Genomic DNA, 20,327 nt, shown 5'->3' on the forward strand with positions numbered 1-20,327 from the left:
ATATTGTACCATTTACTTTTATATGGTAATTAATGAAAAGTGTCATTTAGACGAGGAATCAAAATTGTAGACGTTACACGGAAGAATTTGATAGACGGACAAAATGGACTCTCTATATATGAAAATGTAGTCAAGCTTTCAAAAAGCTAGTTTTGCTGTTAACGACTATTATCTGGGAAGAGGTAAATCCGGTGTTTTAAAATCAGCATGGCTCTGTCGACAAATGACATGGGCAGTGTTGGTGTTAAACGCAGCGAAAAAGTGGAATCCAGCGAGGAGAAGTCTCCATGCGTCCCCGGGCATACGAAGTCACCCACCGCCAACGATTTAACTCAGGAGGAGCTGGACAGACAAAGCTGTGAGCAGACTCTGGTGTCCGACTTCAAACAGATGAAGTTGGAGAAAGAAGCTCAGAAAAATTGGGACTTGTTTTACAAAAGAAACACGACGAATTTCTTTAAGGATAGGCACTGGACCACAAGGGAGTTTGAGGAGCTCAAAGCATGTCGAGAGGTGAGCCGACTAAGCTATTATTCATAGAATGTTAATTCAGATATGAGTTGTATCATTGTTATAGATAATATTCTTAGACCTCAAAATTACAGTTGTCCACACGCAGGGCAAACATGCCGCCTATCTTCACGCAATAATTTGCAGCTGTCTCTCAGAATTTGCCAGTTTCATTCAACCTGAGGTTTGGAGGGACATGATAATTGTTGTATGTAGATAATCCATTAGTCGGTTGTGCAATTCCTTGTATTTCTACCTTTCATTTACTATAGTGGTTTTCTTTTGTTTATTTGTTTATTTGTTTATTTAAAAGGATCCCCATTAGCTGACGCCAAAACGACAGCTAGTCTTCCTGGGGTCCAGACAAAACATACAAAGCACAAAAACAGCAATACAGAAAGTATACATTAAAATACAAACAATAAAATAATGAAAAACAACATGCGCTTCATTTATGCCCTAACATAACCTTGCTATATTACATCATCAAGATGAGAACAAATATATTTTTAGTCTCTTTTTAAAGACAATTTTCCCTTTGATTTCACGAACCACCACTGGAAGATTATTCCATAGCACAGCTGACCGATAGAAAACAGTCCTCTTCATGGATTCAGACTTAGGCAGTTGTAAAGTGATCTGTCCACTACTTGCCCCTCTAGTATAATGTGAGTGTGTATTTGAATGAATGCCGTACGAATAATTTGGCATCCAGCTCCAAAAGATGTGCAACCTGCTCCTTTCCTATAAACACATTATAGATTTAAAGTAACCCTAAGAAATTTACTTTTTAAATTGTTATTTCATTTAAAAAAAAAATACATTTTTTTTATTCTATTTTTTTATTGTCTCTTTTTCTTTATATGTGGGATATGCCACAACTGTCATAAAAACAAGTCTCCGTATCAGTCCTGCAATGCAATGTACAGCCATACACTTACATTTGTTGTCATGTTAAGGAGCCATAAAGATGCCCTCTAAAGCCATACAAAAATGTCATAAAGCAAAACTGTGAGGTGTGGGGCTTGATATCTGTATCTCAGCTCCTAAACACTCTAGGACAGTTTCAGATCTGGGAATGTGCATAAAAAAAGTCAGTGTAATTCAAAACATGTTAGAAGCACAAAGTTTTGAGGTTCACAAACCTCTATCGTTGCTTTAAAGCAAGATGTCTGAAAGCTTTTGTAATAAGCATCATTTGAAGCAAAGTTGCTAAACATAAATAAAGTGATAATAAGTGGTGGTGTGGCTGTCTCTTCATTTTGTCTTTGTCGTGGCTTGTTTGCAGTTTGAGTCGCAGAAGCTGGTGCTGCTGGAAGCTGGCTGCGGGGTAGGAAACTGCATCTTCCCTCTGCTGGAAGATGACCTCAACATCTTTGTTTATGCCTGCGACTTCTCACCTCGAGCGGTTGAATTTGTCAGAGTAAGATATTTTTCAGTTAACCTGTGCATTACATTTGTGCAACAAAAGAAGCCCAGGCTCTGTTCTGTTACATATTAGCCAGTTAACCCTGAATGGCTTACAAGTGAAGAGATTTCAGGCTTCTGTACACAGAAAAAGAACTTGTTTATAAATAATATACTAAATATATTTAAAGGAAAGAGTACACATAGAATAGGTATAGAAGTGCAAGGTGCGTTTGATTGAGACTTGTCAGTCCTGCTTTGATAGGAGTTGGTAGCTCGATCTATCATCATTGAACCACAAATCAAAAGAGTCAGAGCTGAGATTGCCTTGTGGGTCGAGATATAAATTCTAGATATCCCGTCTGAGAGGAGCACAGTGGTCAAGAAGGATGAATGATCAGGTTTAGATAACTGGGTGTATGCCTGGAAGTTACACTGGAGCAAAACATTAGTGACTTGAATGTTGCTTAGGACTGTCATGCATAGCAAATGTAATAATAATGATAATAATACTACTACTACTACTAATAATAATAATATATATATGTTGTTATTGTGTTGGATGACCAGTAGTTAGATTTTTCAAGACAGGACTGATGCACTTTCACTGTTCTTGTAGCTTTGTGATGACACCACGATGACATTCTGAGAAAATGTTTAATGCTAAACAAAGCACTGAATGATTTAATAAAGACACTTTATCCCCTTTTGCTTGATAGCAAAATGATCTTTACTGCCCTGAGCGCTGCTGTGCCTTCCAGTGTGATCTAACTAAAGATGATCTGATGGAAAATGTACCAACGAGCAGCGTGGATGTTGTCACACTCATCTTTGTCCTGTCGGGTGTCCATCCTGACAAGATGAAGCTGGTTTTGGATAACATCAGCAAGGTGAGAACAGAGAAAGCCAAGTGTCTCTATGTATATATGTGTGTGTGTATGTGTATGTATACACATATCTTTAGTTTAGTAGTTGTGTAGTTTGGTTTCATATAATATATAAAAGCAAACTATATATTATATCTTTAGATGCATGCAAAATCCAGTGTGCATACAATCAAAAAGATTGATTGAAATTGGTCATTTGCAAATCCTTGCTTTCCTTCCTTTAATTTACAATGAAACATGGTCGTATATGTGGTGTCTTATTTTCGATTGGCCTTTTTTTTTTTTTTTAAACCTACTCAAACTCCCTGTAATTGTTTGATGTGACCTACATGTGGCTTTAAGGTGCTTAAGCCTGGCGGTGTTGTCCTTTTCCGGGACTATGGCCTACATGACCACGCCATGCTTCGTTTTAAATCTGGCAGTAGGCTGGGGGAGAACTTCTATGTTCGCCAGGATGGAACACGATCTTACTTCTTCTCTAAAGGTCAGTAAATTCATTTTTGGAAAATCATTTTTCTTCTATTTCTGTCTTATTATATTGTTTATAAGTAAATAGACCAGGTTTGCATGTCAGAAAGATTGATTGATAGAATATGCTTGTTTTGTAGAGCATTCACCTCAGTTGTGTTTCAGTCTCCTCGCTGTGTACTTGTGTCAAGCTTGTGTTTAGCAATTTAGTATACCAGTCGTCACTTGTTTCAAAAGCCATGAAATTGTTAAATGATTGCAACAGTTATGATATGATTCAGAGGTCAAATCTCATGTTTGTGTGAAGTCATATATATCATCCTTTCACAACACACCAGAAATCATCTTAATCTTTATTCTTAATTGTAGCTGAAGTTTAATTCTTCTCTTTTTTTTAACCTCTTCCAGAGTTCCTGGCTAAGCTGTTTGAGGAGGCAGGCTTCCAATCTGTTACTAACGACTACATCCTGAGAGAGACGGTCAACAAGAAGGAAGGTCTTTGTGTTCCGAGGGTGTTTCTGCAGAGCAAGTTCACCAAGCCTGGACAGCCACACACCTGATCACACTTTGCCTTCTTACAAATCTACAAAGTTGCAGCAAAAGACACACACTCGTGCACAAAAAAACATTCTATATCCTGTGGCACTGGCAGCCAAAACAGTACCAGAAGGAGACTTGTGGCTTAAGTGACTCGGGGTCTGAATCTTTCAGACTGTGCAGGAGAAAAAGGTGGGTACGGTGTATTTTATCACAGAGAATGCTCTTCTTTCTCAGCAGTCAGAGTTTTGCTTGCACCCAGAATCTTATTGGTTGAAATATGCTGAACTTTATGAATGAGAACAAAAGACATGTCAGAAGTTGTCAGAAGAAGAATAGACAATCCAAACTCACTTTACTTTAGTTTTGTCACAGTTTGATCAGCTGGTAGTTTCACCCTGAGAAACTATTTTACTTCTATAAGCCTTAAAAAAAGATTTATTCTGTAAGCAAACAAGTCTTTGAACTTGTGCACGGTATTTTTTTGTATAATTTTTTGTCTGGTTAAATTAATAATGAAAACATGTCAAACTGCGTTGTGCCATTTCACAAAGCAGCAGACTCTAATAAGTATATTCCTTATAGAATAAACTTGAAGAACAGGTAGCTGCTTTTCGCATATCTTAACATTCAATAGAGTATAAATATTGCTTTGTTAAAGAAATTCAAATGACAGTAAATGAGACTGGACTGGGGGAATTGAAATAGGTGACAATGATCGTCTTTTTGACATGATCCAAGTTGGCCAGGCGAGTGTGCACAACTAAAAACTAAAACCTGAATCTTCATCAGTGACTGTCTGGTTTCAAGCCACACGTAAGCTTGGGTTCGTCTGTCAGAGAATCATTCATACAAAGACCTACAGCTACTAGTAAACATGCTTAAATGGTACAATAGTAAAATAATGATAATGTAATTTTCATAGAAAATCCAGTCTGTGCTCCTTTCCTTATTGCTTTACTACTTTCTTAATTACAGCAAAGTTCTAATGAATATTCAGTCGGGTTTTTGAACGACATTGATTGATGTTGATGTAGATTCTCAGTCATCAAGGTCATGGCAATAATAAGAGCTTGAATAAGGGAGCTACGTGCAGCAGAGTCCACTATGGTGAACATCTAATGGTTTCTGAAAAGCATTTTGCAACCGATTCTAAATGTGGCTTCCTGTTCAGCAACTGTGTCAGCCTCTGATTTCCTTCTTAAGAGCAAACGGAAAGTACCCAGTGCGTTTACACACATAAAAACTGCACACTGTTTGACAACATTTGACCTTTTAGTGCCTTTTAGATAGAAACGTCAATCTGTCTTGTTGTAAACATGAGGTTGCTGTTGTCATAAAGTCTAAATGAAAGAGTCACTGTCTTTTACATAATTTTTTAATCAAAATACAGCACAAACACTCAAATGGTTGATATTTATTTGTGAAAATTGAAAGAAAAAAAAAGGGCATTTTTCCTCTTTGCATTAGAGGTCACATAGTATCCAAAGTTTCCTAAATACACTTACAATCTATTGTGTTGCAAAATCTTTCAAAACTGTCATTCGTTCATTCAAAGTCAGCAAATGTGAACAAATACTCCTATAAAGTCTGTCAACATCTACACAAATATGTTTGTCTTAACATAGCTTATTTAAGATCATTTAGAAGAATGGAGCAATTTTGTCATATGTCTGCCTTACTAATAAACTTTGGATATTTATATTTCTTATTTTAGTTTATTAAACTCATTGTTTAGAACTAAGATGATCCATGTTTAAACACATTCTTATTTGGTCTTAAGCCAACATACTTAAGATTTAAGATATTTCAGTCTATACTACAGACTACTCACTTTGCAACAGGACACAGTTGTTGAGGCAACTTCCTGTGCTGTGGTTTGGCTCACACGCCGGCCACACACATAATGAAAAGCATATCGGTTAGAATGCTGATGTGGGCTCGCATCTGCAGGACTTTTCTTGATGCATATAACGGCAGTAAATGTACAATCGATCCCTATTTGCTGAATATTAGAAAGATGATTGATGGTAAATTACTAAGGATTCTGTTTAATAAAGTCTTCATTTCTACTCTACTCTATGGGATCATCTGTAATGATAGAATGTGATTTTATGGGTCATATTTTGTTCATCAAATAATTCAAGTTCATTCCTGATGCTATCATTGTAACAGATGCAGCTCATGAGCTCGGGGTTGTTATGCATTTACAAAACAGTGACAGTAAAAAAGCACAAGGACAGAGTTGTTGCCTTGATCCTGATTTTAGCTCTTTAATTGTCAATCCCATATTTTTCCTAACATGAGTTGTATATTTGCAGTTTAATTGCATTCTGTTTTTCTTTTTATACATTTGCAACTGCATCCTAACTTTTTTTGGAATGGGGGTGGTGATAAAGAAATGATGATACACGTAGCTATGTTACACATTCTTATAATCAATTTAATTATGCATAAACCATAAAAATGTCCAATATTCACTCACAAAACACATACAACCAAATACATAATTGTACACCCCATATAAATGACCAGTGGCTGGATCAGTTTTAAATCTCCAAAGCCACTTTACACTTTAAAGGTCTTGCTTCGGTTTGTACGTGTCACAAAGTAAGTGACATTAGCTTAGGACAGTGAAATACATTGACAGATTCATACCATGAATTAAACTTGATGAACAACTGAAGTGTCCTCAATGGATGATGAAACATTCATATACAAATGGAAGTTCAAATGTGATCTTTTTTATTATTATTATGTATTTACTCAAGGAACTAAGAATGAATGTGATCATTCCATCAAAAATTCCTGGAAAATATACACTGAGGAACCAAGTTTTTTTTTAATTAATTTTGACCAGAGTCAACTCAGCCGGATGATTCACCTGCAAGACAACATGGTACACAGGACAGTTATCAGTGTGCAGGTTAAAATGACTTCTTTCCCATTTACAGGATCAAGTTCAAATTAAAAAGCCAATGCTCAAAATCGAAAACTTAAAAAAAGTGTGATAACTTACAATAACCTCGGTTTTAATTACTCTGTTACTTTGATCGTGATGAAATGTCCCATTGCTGTCTCTCCAGTCTTGCATTCAGCCTTGCACTGAAAGCGACCAGCGTCCTCTGATGTCACATTGAGAATCTCCGTCTCAACCTGTCTGTGTCTCATGTTTTCCTTGGCCGTCTCGCTCACTGTGGTGACATACTTCCTGGGGTCAGCAAGCTCAGTGCTTTCCTCAGCGATCTTATGCCATACGACATGCACCACACCACAAAGTGCAAAGTCATACGCTGCACTGCAAGATAGTTTGGCTGATGAACCTCTAACATGAGTGAAGATCTGCTGTTGGTAATTGACCTCCAAGGTACCTGAAACATGAAGATACTGATGTGAAGTAAAAACAAAACGAGTAATTCTGCAGTTTAAACTTTGTTTCACTCTGAAACATACATGTTTTCCTTTCAACATCTTAAAGGAAGTATTTGAAATTTCTTAGTGTTGTGTAAAAATATCAAAATCTCTTCTCAGCTGTCTGAAAAATATAGATAACCAGCTGCAAGTTACTTAGTCTGAGTAGAAAATGCAAAAGGAGACAATCACACATGGAAGTCTTAAAACAAGATCTAAACCAATCCTCTTACTTGAATGCCATAAAACCCGGCAACTACTCCCTTTTTGTTCTCAGAGAGAATGTGCTATTCACATTTTATTATAAAGGAAGATATATAATGGCTCTGCAGCTAGATCCAGAGAAACTGCTGTTTGGGTCTGCTGAGAGATCCAGTGAATATTCCCTGTGGGCACACCTGCTGCATGAGCTGTACTGAAAGCCGTTTGGAAGAAGAGAATCATAATAAAGTCTACAGCTGCCCTAACTGCAAACAGACTTTCACACCAAGCCCTGTTCTGGTAAAAAAAAAAAAAAAAAAGTGCCGTCTTTGCTGATTTAACAGAAACACTGAAGAAAACTTCAGGAATTCAGGCTGCTCTGAAAGATCATTATTAAACCAAGTCTGAGGATGTAGCCTGTGATTCCTCCACTGGATTAAAGCTGGAAGCCCTCAAGTCCTGTCTTTAGTGTCTAGTGTTCTACTGTAAGCTCCACCTCCAGCTTCACTATGTATCCCCAGCCTTTGAAAAGCACGAGCTGATCGAATCCTCATGGATGAACACAAAGACCCAAACACAGTCTCAGCTGCAGCATAAAGAAAAGAGAGACAGACCGCTTGGGATAAGTTGGGGAAAAAAATCCAGCAGAGAATCCAAATTGTAAAGAAAGATGGGGAGGTGCTTCAGCAAGACACAGATGCTATCAATCACTCTGCTGAGGAGTGCAGAGAAGTGAGAATATCTTCACTGAGATAGTATCTGTCATTGAGAAAAAGAGTTTTGCTTTAAAGGAAAATATCAGATCCAGCAGAGAGCAGAAACTAGATGGCTCAAAGAATTTGAGGAGAAGCTAGAGAAAGAGATTGCATAGCTGTGGGGAATTGATGCTGAACTTGAGCAGCTCTCACACACTGATGACCACATTCAGTACATATATCCCCTTTGGTATCACATCTCTGTGAATGAATGGCTTCAGGCCCTCAGAAGAGAGAGTGATAGAAAATACTAAAAAGGAGGCCCAGAACTGTTCAGCTGCTGCAATGCTTGAATTAGAATGGGGAAGCAGTGGTCCAAACACCATTGGTCAGTTCATGGTTTCACGTCCACCTTCAGTTTGGGTTAGCAGCACATGACAGACATCCATGGACCCGGAAACCATGAATTGAGTGTTAATGATATTAAAAGTAGTGATACTGTAACACGGTGGTAAATATGACCCTGAGACTTTAAATTTGAATAAGTTTTAATTTAAAAAAGTAATTGTTTTTTTCTTGTTTTAACATCTGATAGTTTGTCAGTACTATTTTCATTTCAGTAGATGGTTTAAATCATTTGGAAATCTTTGAATTTAGTTTTTTTTTTTTACACTTATCACAGCATGCCGGCATTAATGGTAACAAAGTTATTGATTTGCCTTGGCTTCTGTTTTCTTTACTACTATTTCTCTCTTTGTTGTGTCATGTCTCGAATCCATATAAATACAGTAAAGTTGTTTTTTATGAATTAAGTCAAGATGAATATTTTGATGGAAAATGAACAGATATGCTTTTAAATTTAAGCTTTATTTCAGAAAATCTTTTACTATATTTGCAACATGTGGTGAAGGCCACAGGTCACGATGACATTTCCGTCATTCCAACTACGTTACAAAAATTTTGACGACACAGACTAAAAACTAAAAACTGTACAACTATTTTCATGATCTACTCTGGTTTATAACTGTGTCAGGTTATAATTATTAGAACAGACGGATTACTCTTTTTTTTTTCTGACAACTCTACATTATATCAAAAAGTTTTAAGAAGCTCATAGATCAAACATGGGTTTACTAACCTGTGTCCTGAGCAGACAAAAGACACAAAGTCATGGACAGTATTGTAAGTCCAGTAAAGAAAGCCATTCTCCACACTGGGAGGACACACCACACTGAAGATAAGCACAGGGACCACAGCACAAGCTACAAATGTCACACTAAGTTACAGATTTCACATTTGCTAAGATGCACGAATGCCACTGCCTGCTTTGTGTAAGTGTAGATGTGTGGGTGGGGGATGCAGCAGCGTCTGCAATCATTCTGACAAATTAAGTGTTAGCTCTGCCATGGTCTCTTCTGTTTCTGTTGTTCTAATCTGTCTTAAGAAACACCTTTGATCAACCATATGTACTTTATATCTGCAGTTTATCATAGAATTATGTTTAGAATTAAAACATCACAACTCTTGCACATTATTCCTACATCGGAACTACCTTATTTTATACAGGGTGAAATGGTCCATGGTTCTTTTTAAATTGCTGCACCATTACTCTCATGTACTGACTGCCCCTTTACAGAAAAAGCGCATTTTAGTTCGGTACAACAAACAGTATGGATAAGTAAGTACACTTTTTATGACGAAATGCCTTACAATGAGAAATTAAAACAGGCAAAAATACAACACTTGAGACAAGGATATTAAGACACTCAGAAATACAATGTAAAATGTAATAACAGTATAAGATACAAGGAAAAGACAGATAAAAAAAGCTTAGCTAGCCAGCACAGTGATTAGTTTATGAGACAACCTTCTGTCTGCTTAATGGAGAATGCACTACAAGCTAAAAAAAACATGCTTGATGAACTTCTGAGAGAAATATGTCATTTTCTTTAGCCTTTTTTTTTTTTTAAACTTTTTTCATTTAAGTTATCATCTTGAATAATTTAGCTAACAAAGCTAAGGTACTGCATCTGTAACAACTTGTTCTAACATTTTGATATCAGGATGTGCAAGATAAGTGAACAGGTCCTCCCATCAAAACAACCTTGTTGTTGTTTTTTCTTCATGAGTCTAAACTCCCACCTTTAAGTGAGGCAGTATAGGAAATATGAACATATAAGGATTATATGAGCATTTCTGCATCCGCGCAAATGTCATTCTCATGTGTTTTCTTTATCAATCCACAAAGTCCTTATCTATATTATACTGTAGGCTATATATATATATATATATATATAAAGGGAAATTTAAATTGCAGAAGTATTAAGAGGAACACCACAGATTAAGTGGAAACATATTAGAAATCGCAACACAGGACATTGAGTCATAGGAGAGGTATAACAATCTAGTAAATCATGAGGATGTGTTTTTTTTATGTCCTGAAAGAACCATTTGCTCATTGGGTTTATGTTTATGATTGTGTGATGCAATGTGACAAAGCTAAGATCTTTCATTGGTATTTCATAGCAAAGTCTTCAGTAAGGAGAAATGCGTACAGCTCCCCTTTGTGGACAATTTGAACACTGCAACTTAGCCATGAGGAAAGGCAAAATCAAAATTTGTGTAATGGAGTCTTAAGAAATAATAATGTTTCATTATGTAATGTGAAAAATAGTATAGTACAGTATAGTATCAATAAGTATTTTGGTTAGCCTGAAAACCCAATTGGAACCACTTCCCTCATACCACTATAATCACTGGTTGAGGCTTTGAACTCACTTTGGTAGTAAGAATGAAGCTCCTCTGTCGTCTCATCAATTTGTTCCTTAAAACAAACAACTCACTAAGCTCAATTAGAATTTATTTATAAAGCTGTGAAAGAACAGATGTACAAAGTATTTCATAATGATACATATGATAAATGCACATAAAACAATAGATGTAAAAACAGAGTGCTTCAAAGTAATATGTGATAAATGCATTTTGTGAATATTCATCCAAAAGGTGATTATATATTTCACTGAAACTCTCAAATGCTGACACCAAGAAAAACCCAAGAGTTGCACAAATTAGCGGAAAGCATTAATGTATATAAATATAATGTCTGTAGATGATTTTCTGCTAGGAAATATTTTAAATTTACTATTTTTAAATGGTGTGAACTGAACTTCTAAGTAAGTATGATAAAGTGTTATTATAGTGTGCACAACGCTTGCATTTTAAAACATATTAGCTGAAAAAAGAAAAGGCCCAGTCAAAGTCAAGACCTCAACCGCATTGAAATGCTGCAAACCTCATTAAAGTGAAGCAATGCTGTAAAGGAGGGTGGTCCAAAATGGCCCAAAATGAATAATAAAATAATTAATAATGCCGCACAGAAATCCCTACTTCAAGTTTTTCTGGGTGGTTTCTACAAGCTATTGAATCATGGAGTTTACTTTTTCTCACACTGGCTCTACGTTTTGGCTCAGTTTTTGTTGAAGAAATAATGATATCATGTGATATGTTTTGTTGGTAATCTGATAATATTTACTTCATTTAAGACCTGCAGGTCCGTTTCACGTAGCAGGTTTAGTGAAAACTCTGAGTTGATTAACCCTGAAATGAGGGAAACCCTGAGTTTTCCGTTTTACAAAGGGAGGTAACCCATTTTACGGGCATCTGCCCTCTTTCTGTTGGCTCAGTAGAAGTCTGTGTTAGTTTAAATAGGCTTAATTATTTAACAGAACATGATATAGATGATGACTCTAAATTGTCCTTCGGAGTGACTGTGAGTGTGTATGGTTGTTTGTCTCGTTTGTCTCTATGTGGCCCTGTGATGGACTGGCGGCCTGTCCAGGGTGTACCCCGCCTCTTGCCCATTGACCGCTGGGATAGGCTCCAGCCCCCCCGCGACCCGACTGACGGATTCAGCGGTGTATAATGGATGGATGGATGGTATAGATGAGAAGACATAGTTTATGTGTGTGAAAACAGCATTATGTTGGGAATAAAATAACTGCACAGTCAAATAGCCACTTAATATTTATTTTACAGTGTAAAACATGATCAAAATGAGGTACCTCCATGCCGAGGTCTCACCTGTTTGAACAATGTTTTTATATTTCATCTTAAACTGCTGCCAAGTGCGCTTCTACCCCGCGGGATTGCACCTAAATGAAATAAATGAATGGGCTACCATTCAAGCAGTTTACCCTGTAATATTATTGGGATCGCAAAGGACTACATTTAAACTTACACTTTTGCTGCTGCAGCGGTGTTGCACTTATTTCTAAAAACGTATTGAAACTCGCCGTATGAGCGCATTAAGATTTCCAATTCGAGGTTGGTGAAAAACGTAGCCCCTCCTCTTCCCCGTTGCCAAGGTGACTCGTCGAATCGGGGCTCCATTGATGCTGGCTTTTTAAAGTTGTGGCGCACGCGCTAAACTCAAGGTGAACCTACTCAGAGTTGATTAACCTCACTCAAATCAGCGTTTCTGGAACCGAAAACTCAGGGTTTTCTATCTCAGAGTAGATCAACTCAGAGATCAGGAATAGACTCAGAGTTGGTTGAACCTGCTTTGTGAGACGGACCCCAGGTGGACCAGAGGATTTCTATCTACCTATGTTTAAAACCTCAGACTTGAAATAAGGTGTACTTTTTCACATGACCATACATGCAACTTAAGATTGAAGAATACAGAAGTATAAAATTAGAATACTTCAAATGAATTGGAAAAACACCAATCCCACCAGTACAGGATATGAAGTCATAGGGGAAATAAACAAGTGGGGCAGTGCAGCATAGAGTATGTGGACAAGTTTTTTCATGGACCATAAAAGGAGCTTTAAGTCTTTATGTTTAAGTGACTGAATGCTGTGAATGACAGCATGTTTTTTTAGCAATGAGGAGTGCAAACTGTTGTAAATGTGTTTCCATTCAGCTATAAAATAAGGATATGAAAACCAAAACATGAATATTATATACTGTTATATTCAGAAACTCACACTTGTTTTGAACATTTATATTGAATGTATGTTTTTGAGGTACAAAGCACATGTGCAAATTGATAAAACAACTCTTGTACGTGAACATTTTTCTGGTTGAATTACATCTGTTGACTGGAAAATACGTAATATATTCACAAAGCTGGAAAGTAATGCTGAATCAGCACTCCAAAAACGTCAGTCTGTGTCATTCCATCCTGACATCTGCTCAGCGACAAATTTTAGAGGAAACATTGACTATTTAAGGTGTTCATCATCCTTCCTGTTGATAAACTGTTAATCATTTTCTGTGTTGTTGTTTTTTTTGCTGTTTGTGGTTGATGATGAAAACATTTTTGCCCTGCATCATAATCAGTTGGCATAAATAGGAAATGATGCATTCAGACTCTCACATTCATACCAGAAAAACACCCGAAGACAACAACTGTACTTATGGTACTTTAGACTGTTGATGGAAAAAGAATGGAGATAGGACACTATGTCAATGTGCCAATTCAAAGAGAAAGGAGGCAAAGGGAGCTGAAGAAGGATAACTGTTCATCAGGTAGTAGTATCGCTCACGCATATACATATATCACTTCAAGGGTTCAAATGTAAGATATAAGTAAATATATGTAAATATATGCCCGTGTTTATTCTAATTCAACCAAGGGTACATTTCTTTCAACTCTTATGAACGACTTTATCACCATTTATTGTGGTAAACTGCAATTATATAAAGCTTTTCTATTCATATTGACCTTTCAAAGCACCATACTCTTAAAAATCCCATTCACAAACCCATTCATATTGTTTTCATCACATATTGAGGAATAAGAATGTCTTGACATCACAGAAAAGGATCTGAATGTGAATATTATTTAATCAATATACATGTGATCTGAATAGGAAGACTAAAATACTTGTTGGCCGTCAAGTAGTTGTCGACTAACTGTAGTAATTGTTAAGACGATAAAGAAAAACCAAATGAATTATCAGTATGATGTTTCACATTACTTAAGGAGACACATTAGTGATCAGTAATGGTGAAGTTATGGGGAACTACTGAGTTACACATCGTATGATGTCTCATTTTAAGAGGATACAAAAAACAATCTTATGTTGGATTAACCAATTATTAAAAAGTTGTTACTGTTTAGTGGTGCTCAGTGTTTGGATCACAGTTAATCAGTGGTGATTTAAGGAAGGAATCTCCTCTCCCTACAAATCAATGAAAAACAGATTTGAATTTTTGTTGCATTTTACAACATTTCACAATTTTTTTGAAAATAGGATTTGTAGCTGAGATGGAAAACTGAGGGCCCAACAAATAAATACATTTAAAGTTAAAATAAAAAAACAGTGAGTGCAACTCAATTTTAAAATCAAATCAAATTTATTTGTGTAGCATTCATGTACAGAACAATTAAAAGTGCTTTACATAAAATAAAAGCATTGCAGCAGGGAGTGTAAGAAGCATTAAAAATACATAAAAGAATATAAAGAATATAAAATATAAAAATAAAATAATTTAAATTAATTTAAAAACAAGCAACAGTCCAGATAAATTAAAAGATATTGTGCAGATTTCATGCATAGACACATGAGCAAAGAAATATTTTTAACCTGGATTTAAAAATGTCTACATTTTACCTAATGTTGATCAAATGTATTTGCTCAATATTGTTTTTTTTTTGTAGGGAAATCAACAATCTACAAGTTGGTTGGACTCAGCTTTGGCCTGTTGTGCATTTTACAGTCAGCTCTCAACATTTTTCTTTGGCAGAAAACTGGTGAGCATCTGCACACATTTTCTACATCACAGTGGAGTTCAAACGCACAGATTCACATTCAAATGAGGCTTAGATTACATATTCTTGTGGCCATGGCAACCCAGAGTTCAGCATCTATTACTATTATATCTTCGTAAATTTCAGATAGTAAATGTTCATGAAATAGCATGATCTAACACGCTAGATTGTTTAAGTTTAGACGCTTTAGTCAGTATTCATGGCTATGACCCCAAGGTGGAACAGTGCTGTAGAAAATTTGGAACTGCGGGCTGATTGTGTGGAGATTGTATGTTTTCTCTGTGTCTGTGTGGGTTATCTATACGTCACTAGTTTCCTCTCACAGTCCAAAGACATGTAATTTTGGTTAATTAGCTATTCTGAATTGTGTTATAAGAGTGCATTGTTCACTGTCCCTCCATGTGACCCCTGTGATTAACTTTTGACTGGTCCTGAGTGTACAGCGCCTCTTGTCCTTTACCAGCTGGGATGGGTTCTGGCACCCTGACACACTGAACTAGATACCTGTAAGGTCGAGTGGGGTAAAATGAGTCATTTCTAACTTATGTGGTTGTTAAGATAAGAGAAAATGAGGCAGAAGTCAAATGAAAGAGTGTTCCCGGGCTCAATTTGCATCTAAGTTTTGGCATCTCAAACTGAATCTAAATCAAACCCATGAGAAATTGAACTATAACTCCCCTTTTAAAAAACTGATTTAAGAGTCAGTTACTGTTTTACATTGACTGTTACAATCTCTTTTCTCAAACATAGCTTAACATTAAATCAAACAAAAAGATTGGACCAAAGAATCTTCCCCTAAACAGAAAGATTGTTGAATAAAATTGGAGAAATACTGAAACAAAATGAGGAAATAATTGTCACTGAATCTAATGAAGATTTTAGTGAATAAAAAAAAAAAAAAACAAGTCTAAAACTAAATCAAAAACTGCTGCCCAAATTAATATTGGCATGATAAAACCTATGTTGAATGCAACACCAGTTGTTTTTTTCTTCACTTTTTGGAACTGGGGAATCAGAAGCTACAACTTAAAGATGAAGGTAGATAACTTTACAATTTTCTCTTCATCCAAAAAGGCAGGGAAGTATGAATTACAACTTCCAACCTCAGACCTGGCTCATACGCTGACAAATTTCTACCATGCAACTGAATTATATTTGGTCTTTGTCTTTTCATTTGTTACGTCAAAATGTTTACTTTGACAAGCAAAAAAAAAAAGATTTTAAAGTCCCATGTGCACGGTTACCAAGAGGGTGTATCAACTTACCCACTTTCTCATTTTATCCCACTCTCCCCTACATATGTGTGTTTGGTTATGAGGCTGCAGTTCCTAAGAGGATTTAACAGTGTTTGTCATCTTCTCATCTAATTATTGGCAATAAAGTTAATACATATGTGTATTTTCCTATTGAACTATTTCATGAAAAAAAATCACAAAGCACTAATTTCTTTTTCCTTTTCCAGTTGAGATTTCTAACAGCTCAAACAGTTCAACTTGCAACGTCACCTCGCTGTCGGCTGACGCCATCAGAGTGCTGGTTTTTGAGAGGGACCAACTGAAACAAGAGAAAGAACAACATGTTAAAGAGATACATGACCTGAAAGAAAAGACAGAACGGCTGATCAAAGATAAAAAGCAGCTGGCTCAGAAGGAACATAAGCTGCTTGAAAAGAAAAACCAACTGCAACTACGTAATGACAAATGTCAAAATCAGTTAAGTAAACTTACAGGTGAGTGAACTTTAAAAGAAAAACAAAAAAGCATTAATTGTTTGATAAAATGACCATTTCCTGAGGTCTTAATGAAATGTCTGTGACATAAAACACAGAGAAATAAACACAGAGAAACACCACAGCAGCTTCTCTTTTTTAATTAATTTACACGCCTATTCAAGAGGATTTTTTTCTGGCAGTGTGGTGTGACCCAGTGGACTCTGTTCCACCTTTCTCTTTGGCAGGGTCTGCCTCTTTTGAGATCTGTTGTACTCAGTAACCTTTAGCACACATAATAACGGCATGAGCAAGTAGTGAACAACCTTAAAGCTCATACCACACACCAAAATGCAATTTTATTCTTAAATACTCGACAAGTAGATAGAATCTAGCCCAAGTTGTTGGCCCATTAATAACATACTTGAGAAGTCACATAATGAATTTCCTCATCTCATATTGGCTCCATAAATTCACTTAAGTGTTGCTTCAATTCTCAGTGTTTTGTTTATGTTTTCAGCATCTAACATCAAGAACTGCAAGAATTAGCCAATATTTCACTAATTATTGAGATTCGTGTTAATAGCAAAGCAAAAAACATGATGAAAAGGGTTTAAACTTACCACTCCTGAGGTATGCAACATTTTCAGACATTGGGCTGGATAACTTTCCAAAGTGATCTAACTTTACTAATTACACATTCTGAGATCTAGGGGCCTCAAAAAAAAATGCCAGGGTTGTGTTTTTTCTAAGTTTTTGAGTTGGTAGTGAGTTTAGACACCCAAATATGTGTTCTCAAGGACAGAACAAAGTTATAATTTTCCATAACATGCCTCCTTGAATAGAGAGATGGAGGAATTTTGGCTTAGGCAGCCGTGTTCCCTTCAGTATGAATGAAGAGAAAACATTTTTTCACTACATTTGTTGTATCACCTTTACCTCTAAATACCAAAAAAAAAAAAACTTTCTTACTTTTTCGAAAAACAAATTTCTGTACTTTCATATCTTAACTTGTTTTTAACTTTATCTCTAACTGTTTGGTACTTTTTTTTGCCTTGTTTGTGTTTAATTTAGTCCTTGCTCGAACCCATTGTTATTTTCTTTTGCATCATCCCATCGTGCCCTTATTTGCTTTTTTCTGTACTATATTGGTCAGTAGGACAAAACACCCCAGAGTGTCCTACAGGATGGTGGAGGTTCAGGTCGCGCTGTTACCAGTTGTCAAATTTTGGCAAAACATGGATTGATGCCAAACAAAACTGTGAACGCAAAGGAGCCCATTTGTTGATCCTGAATGATAATACAGCAATGGTAAATCTTATCTTTCTCATTCCCTCCCTTATTTTAAGGTATCAACAAGGATAAATATCATCTTACCTTGTCTTTTATCTGTTAACGAGGTGTATGCATAAAAAACACCTTTTACATCTTTTCCTGTACATAAATGTAGTTATGATTGAAGAATTTGGGAATGTGGCCTTCACACTTACTCCAGGTCATGCATTGACAAGTTCCACATAAAACTATTTTCCATGTAAAAATAACACATTACAAAGAGACTTTGTCATTTCCTGGTTTTATAGTGGCCTAAAACTTAATCTGATCAGGGTTAGAAATGAAAAGTACTTGATAAAGGATAAAAAAAGTGATAATAGTCAAAAATACATTATTTTACGATGCTACCATAACACTTTTGAGGATGCTTTTTTTTTTTTTTTTACAATTCACATGCAGTTGTTCATGACCACATGGAGAAACAATTCTATAAATCTAAATATAATCCATTTCAGCCTGCCAGAGCAAATGTTACATTACATCTCTGCTTAAGTCAACTGCTGCAGCACACTGTATTTATGACAGGAAATCAACAGCAACAAAAAAGGATTATTACTTACAAATGACCAGATGTGTGTGATCAGAAGACAAAAGAGCTATTTGCTCCTGTTTTAACATTTTAGATCTTAACTGCATACAACTACTAACAGTAAAAAGTTGTTTTACTTTATACTTTTTAATAGTTTAAATTTAACATGATCCATTTTTATTTCAAAAGGGGCTCATATTCAGTGACTGCAAGTGTCCTAAGATGGTTGCATTTGTTTGAAAGAGAGAACAATCCCAGTGGGCGACACTGTCCAGGCTTTCATCCACAGTATTCTCCAGTTAGAAAACACCCAACCATAAATATGCATTTTAATTCGTAAATAATGGCCAGTTTATGATAAATGTGTGCAGTTCTGTGAAAAGTTTCATGTTTGATGGATTCATAGGTCAGTGTTCGGTGGAAAAATCAGCAGGAGGACCCTTGAAGAGCCTGTCGAGCTATTGCTCAAGACCACTTTAAAAGATCACAAGAAAGCTTGGATTTTTGGAGACTAATTATAAAGAAATAAGGGTCTGTTTTTGGTTTTTGGTTGCCCATAGCTTCTGTATACAGAATCTGATCTTTAAGAGTTAATTTAGAGACTTCTTCTCCTAGACTTTGTAATAGCTGAGAAAAAAAAAAGATTATTTAGTATCTATTTTCATTCCACATGAGATGTTGGTTCTTACACGTCCCTGTGTTGCAGCACATCACCACGGTTATACACTGAGTGAGAAAAACTTCAGAAAAAGACATATAGTTTACCTTATAATCTCTGTGCTGACAACAGATGAGTAGCCCTGATAGTTGTTTCTTTTCCCCTCCAAAAAATATGATGGACCTCGCTGCCACCCCTACCTACCCCCTGTAGAGTTTACCTCTTTTACAAGTGTGGGTTGTACATCCTAGGTGATAGTTGGATATCTTTTTTACAGTAGTGCTGACCTGCAGTTAAATACACATTACAGAGACGCGTCATTCACTATGTTGCAAATATAATTTTTTTTTGCTGTGGACAAGAATCAAATATTGTATGGTCAATAAAGAAACCTCACAAACTAGAAATATTGATTTTTTTTTGTAGTGGGTTTCATGAAAGAAGTTAATAACTCCATGTCAGTCAACATGTATGATTTTTGTGCATTTTGAGCACATTTTATCGTGAGATTGGGTTGTCTGTCTGTGATTCCAGAACTGAGGTCAACATGTAATTTTCTCTACTTCTCTAATAAGTGTCTCAATTTAACATTTGATAAAATCGCCTTGTCTTATAACCAGCTGCGTTTTTTTGGCAACTAATTGACCAAGGGAGTGCCCTCATGCAGCCATGTACAATTGTATATGCTTGTAGAATTTACAACAACTGAGATTTATTAAACATAAATCAGATTGAATTATTGGCTCTATAAATTTAAAAATGTCTCTATATGTATTAGTTTATTGTTGATCGTTGACTCAATTGAATAAAGCATTTCAACTGCATTTCTTTCCCAACAGGAGGCTGTCAGTCGGTTTGGGGGTGGTGTCAGAATGTGGATCGGCTTGAGCTGTCACAGGAACCCTTATACCCATTCATGGGACTGGACATGGGTGGATGTGAACCAACTGGATACTTGGTAAAGCCTTTTGAGCCATAAAGAGCAAAATGTTGATCCTGATTATTTGCTATGCATTATTCTGCAAACATACATTACTATAGTATGCTATGAATGTGCCCTGTTTACCAATTCCCATTTAGCTGCTTAAATCCCAGTGAAAAGAGCCTCCATCAAAGTGTATCCTGTGTAGCATTAGCATCTGTCTACAGACACTGTCAACTCACAACAGTTCTATCCTCTTTTTTCCAGGTACCTTTGTGATC

At 36.2% G+C, this 20,327-nt stretch overlaps 2 protein-coding genes across 2 annotated transcripts; one reads left to right on the forward strand and one right to left on the reverse strand.

Moving 5' to 3' along the window:
* The first annotated feature begins 85 nt into the window (after positions 1-85).
* Positions 86-6,476, forward strand: mettl6 (methyltransferase 6, methylcytidine). The gene is made up of 5 exons (XM_075466090.1): positions 86-513; positions 1,799-1,933; positions 2,637-2,807; positions 3,147-3,288; positions 3,681-6,476. The coding sequence occupies exons 1-5, from the start codon at positions 208-210 to the stop codon at positions 3,830-3,832; spliced, it is 906 nt and encodes a 301-aa protein (XP_075322205.1). The 5' UTR covers positions 86-207; the 3' UTR covers positions 3,833-6,476.
* On the reverse strand, positions 5,182-9,442 carry LOC142380325 (uncharacterized). Its single transcript, XM_075466091.1, has 3 exons — positions 9,255-9,442; positions 6,829-7,180; positions 5,182-6,693 (listed from the first exon to the last, which is right to left on the reverse strand). The coding sequence occupies exons 1-2, from the start codon at positions 9,319-9,321 to the stop codon at positions 6,846-6,848; spliced, it is 402 nt and encodes a 133-aa protein (XP_075322206.1). The 5' UTR covers positions 9,322-9,442; the 3' UTR covers positions 5,182-6,693; positions 6,829-6,845.
* Positions 9,443-20,327: the final 10,885 nt, after the last annotated feature.

Source organism: Odontesthes bonariensis, chromosome 5 (assembly GCF_027942865.1).
Source record: "Odontesthes bonariensis isolate fOdoBon6 chromosome 5, fOdoBon6.hap1, whole genome shotgun sequence".
Taxonomy (NCBI): domain Eukaryota; kingdom Metazoa; phylum Chordata; class Actinopteri; order Atheriniformes; family Atherinopsidae; genus Odontesthes; species Odontesthes bonariensis.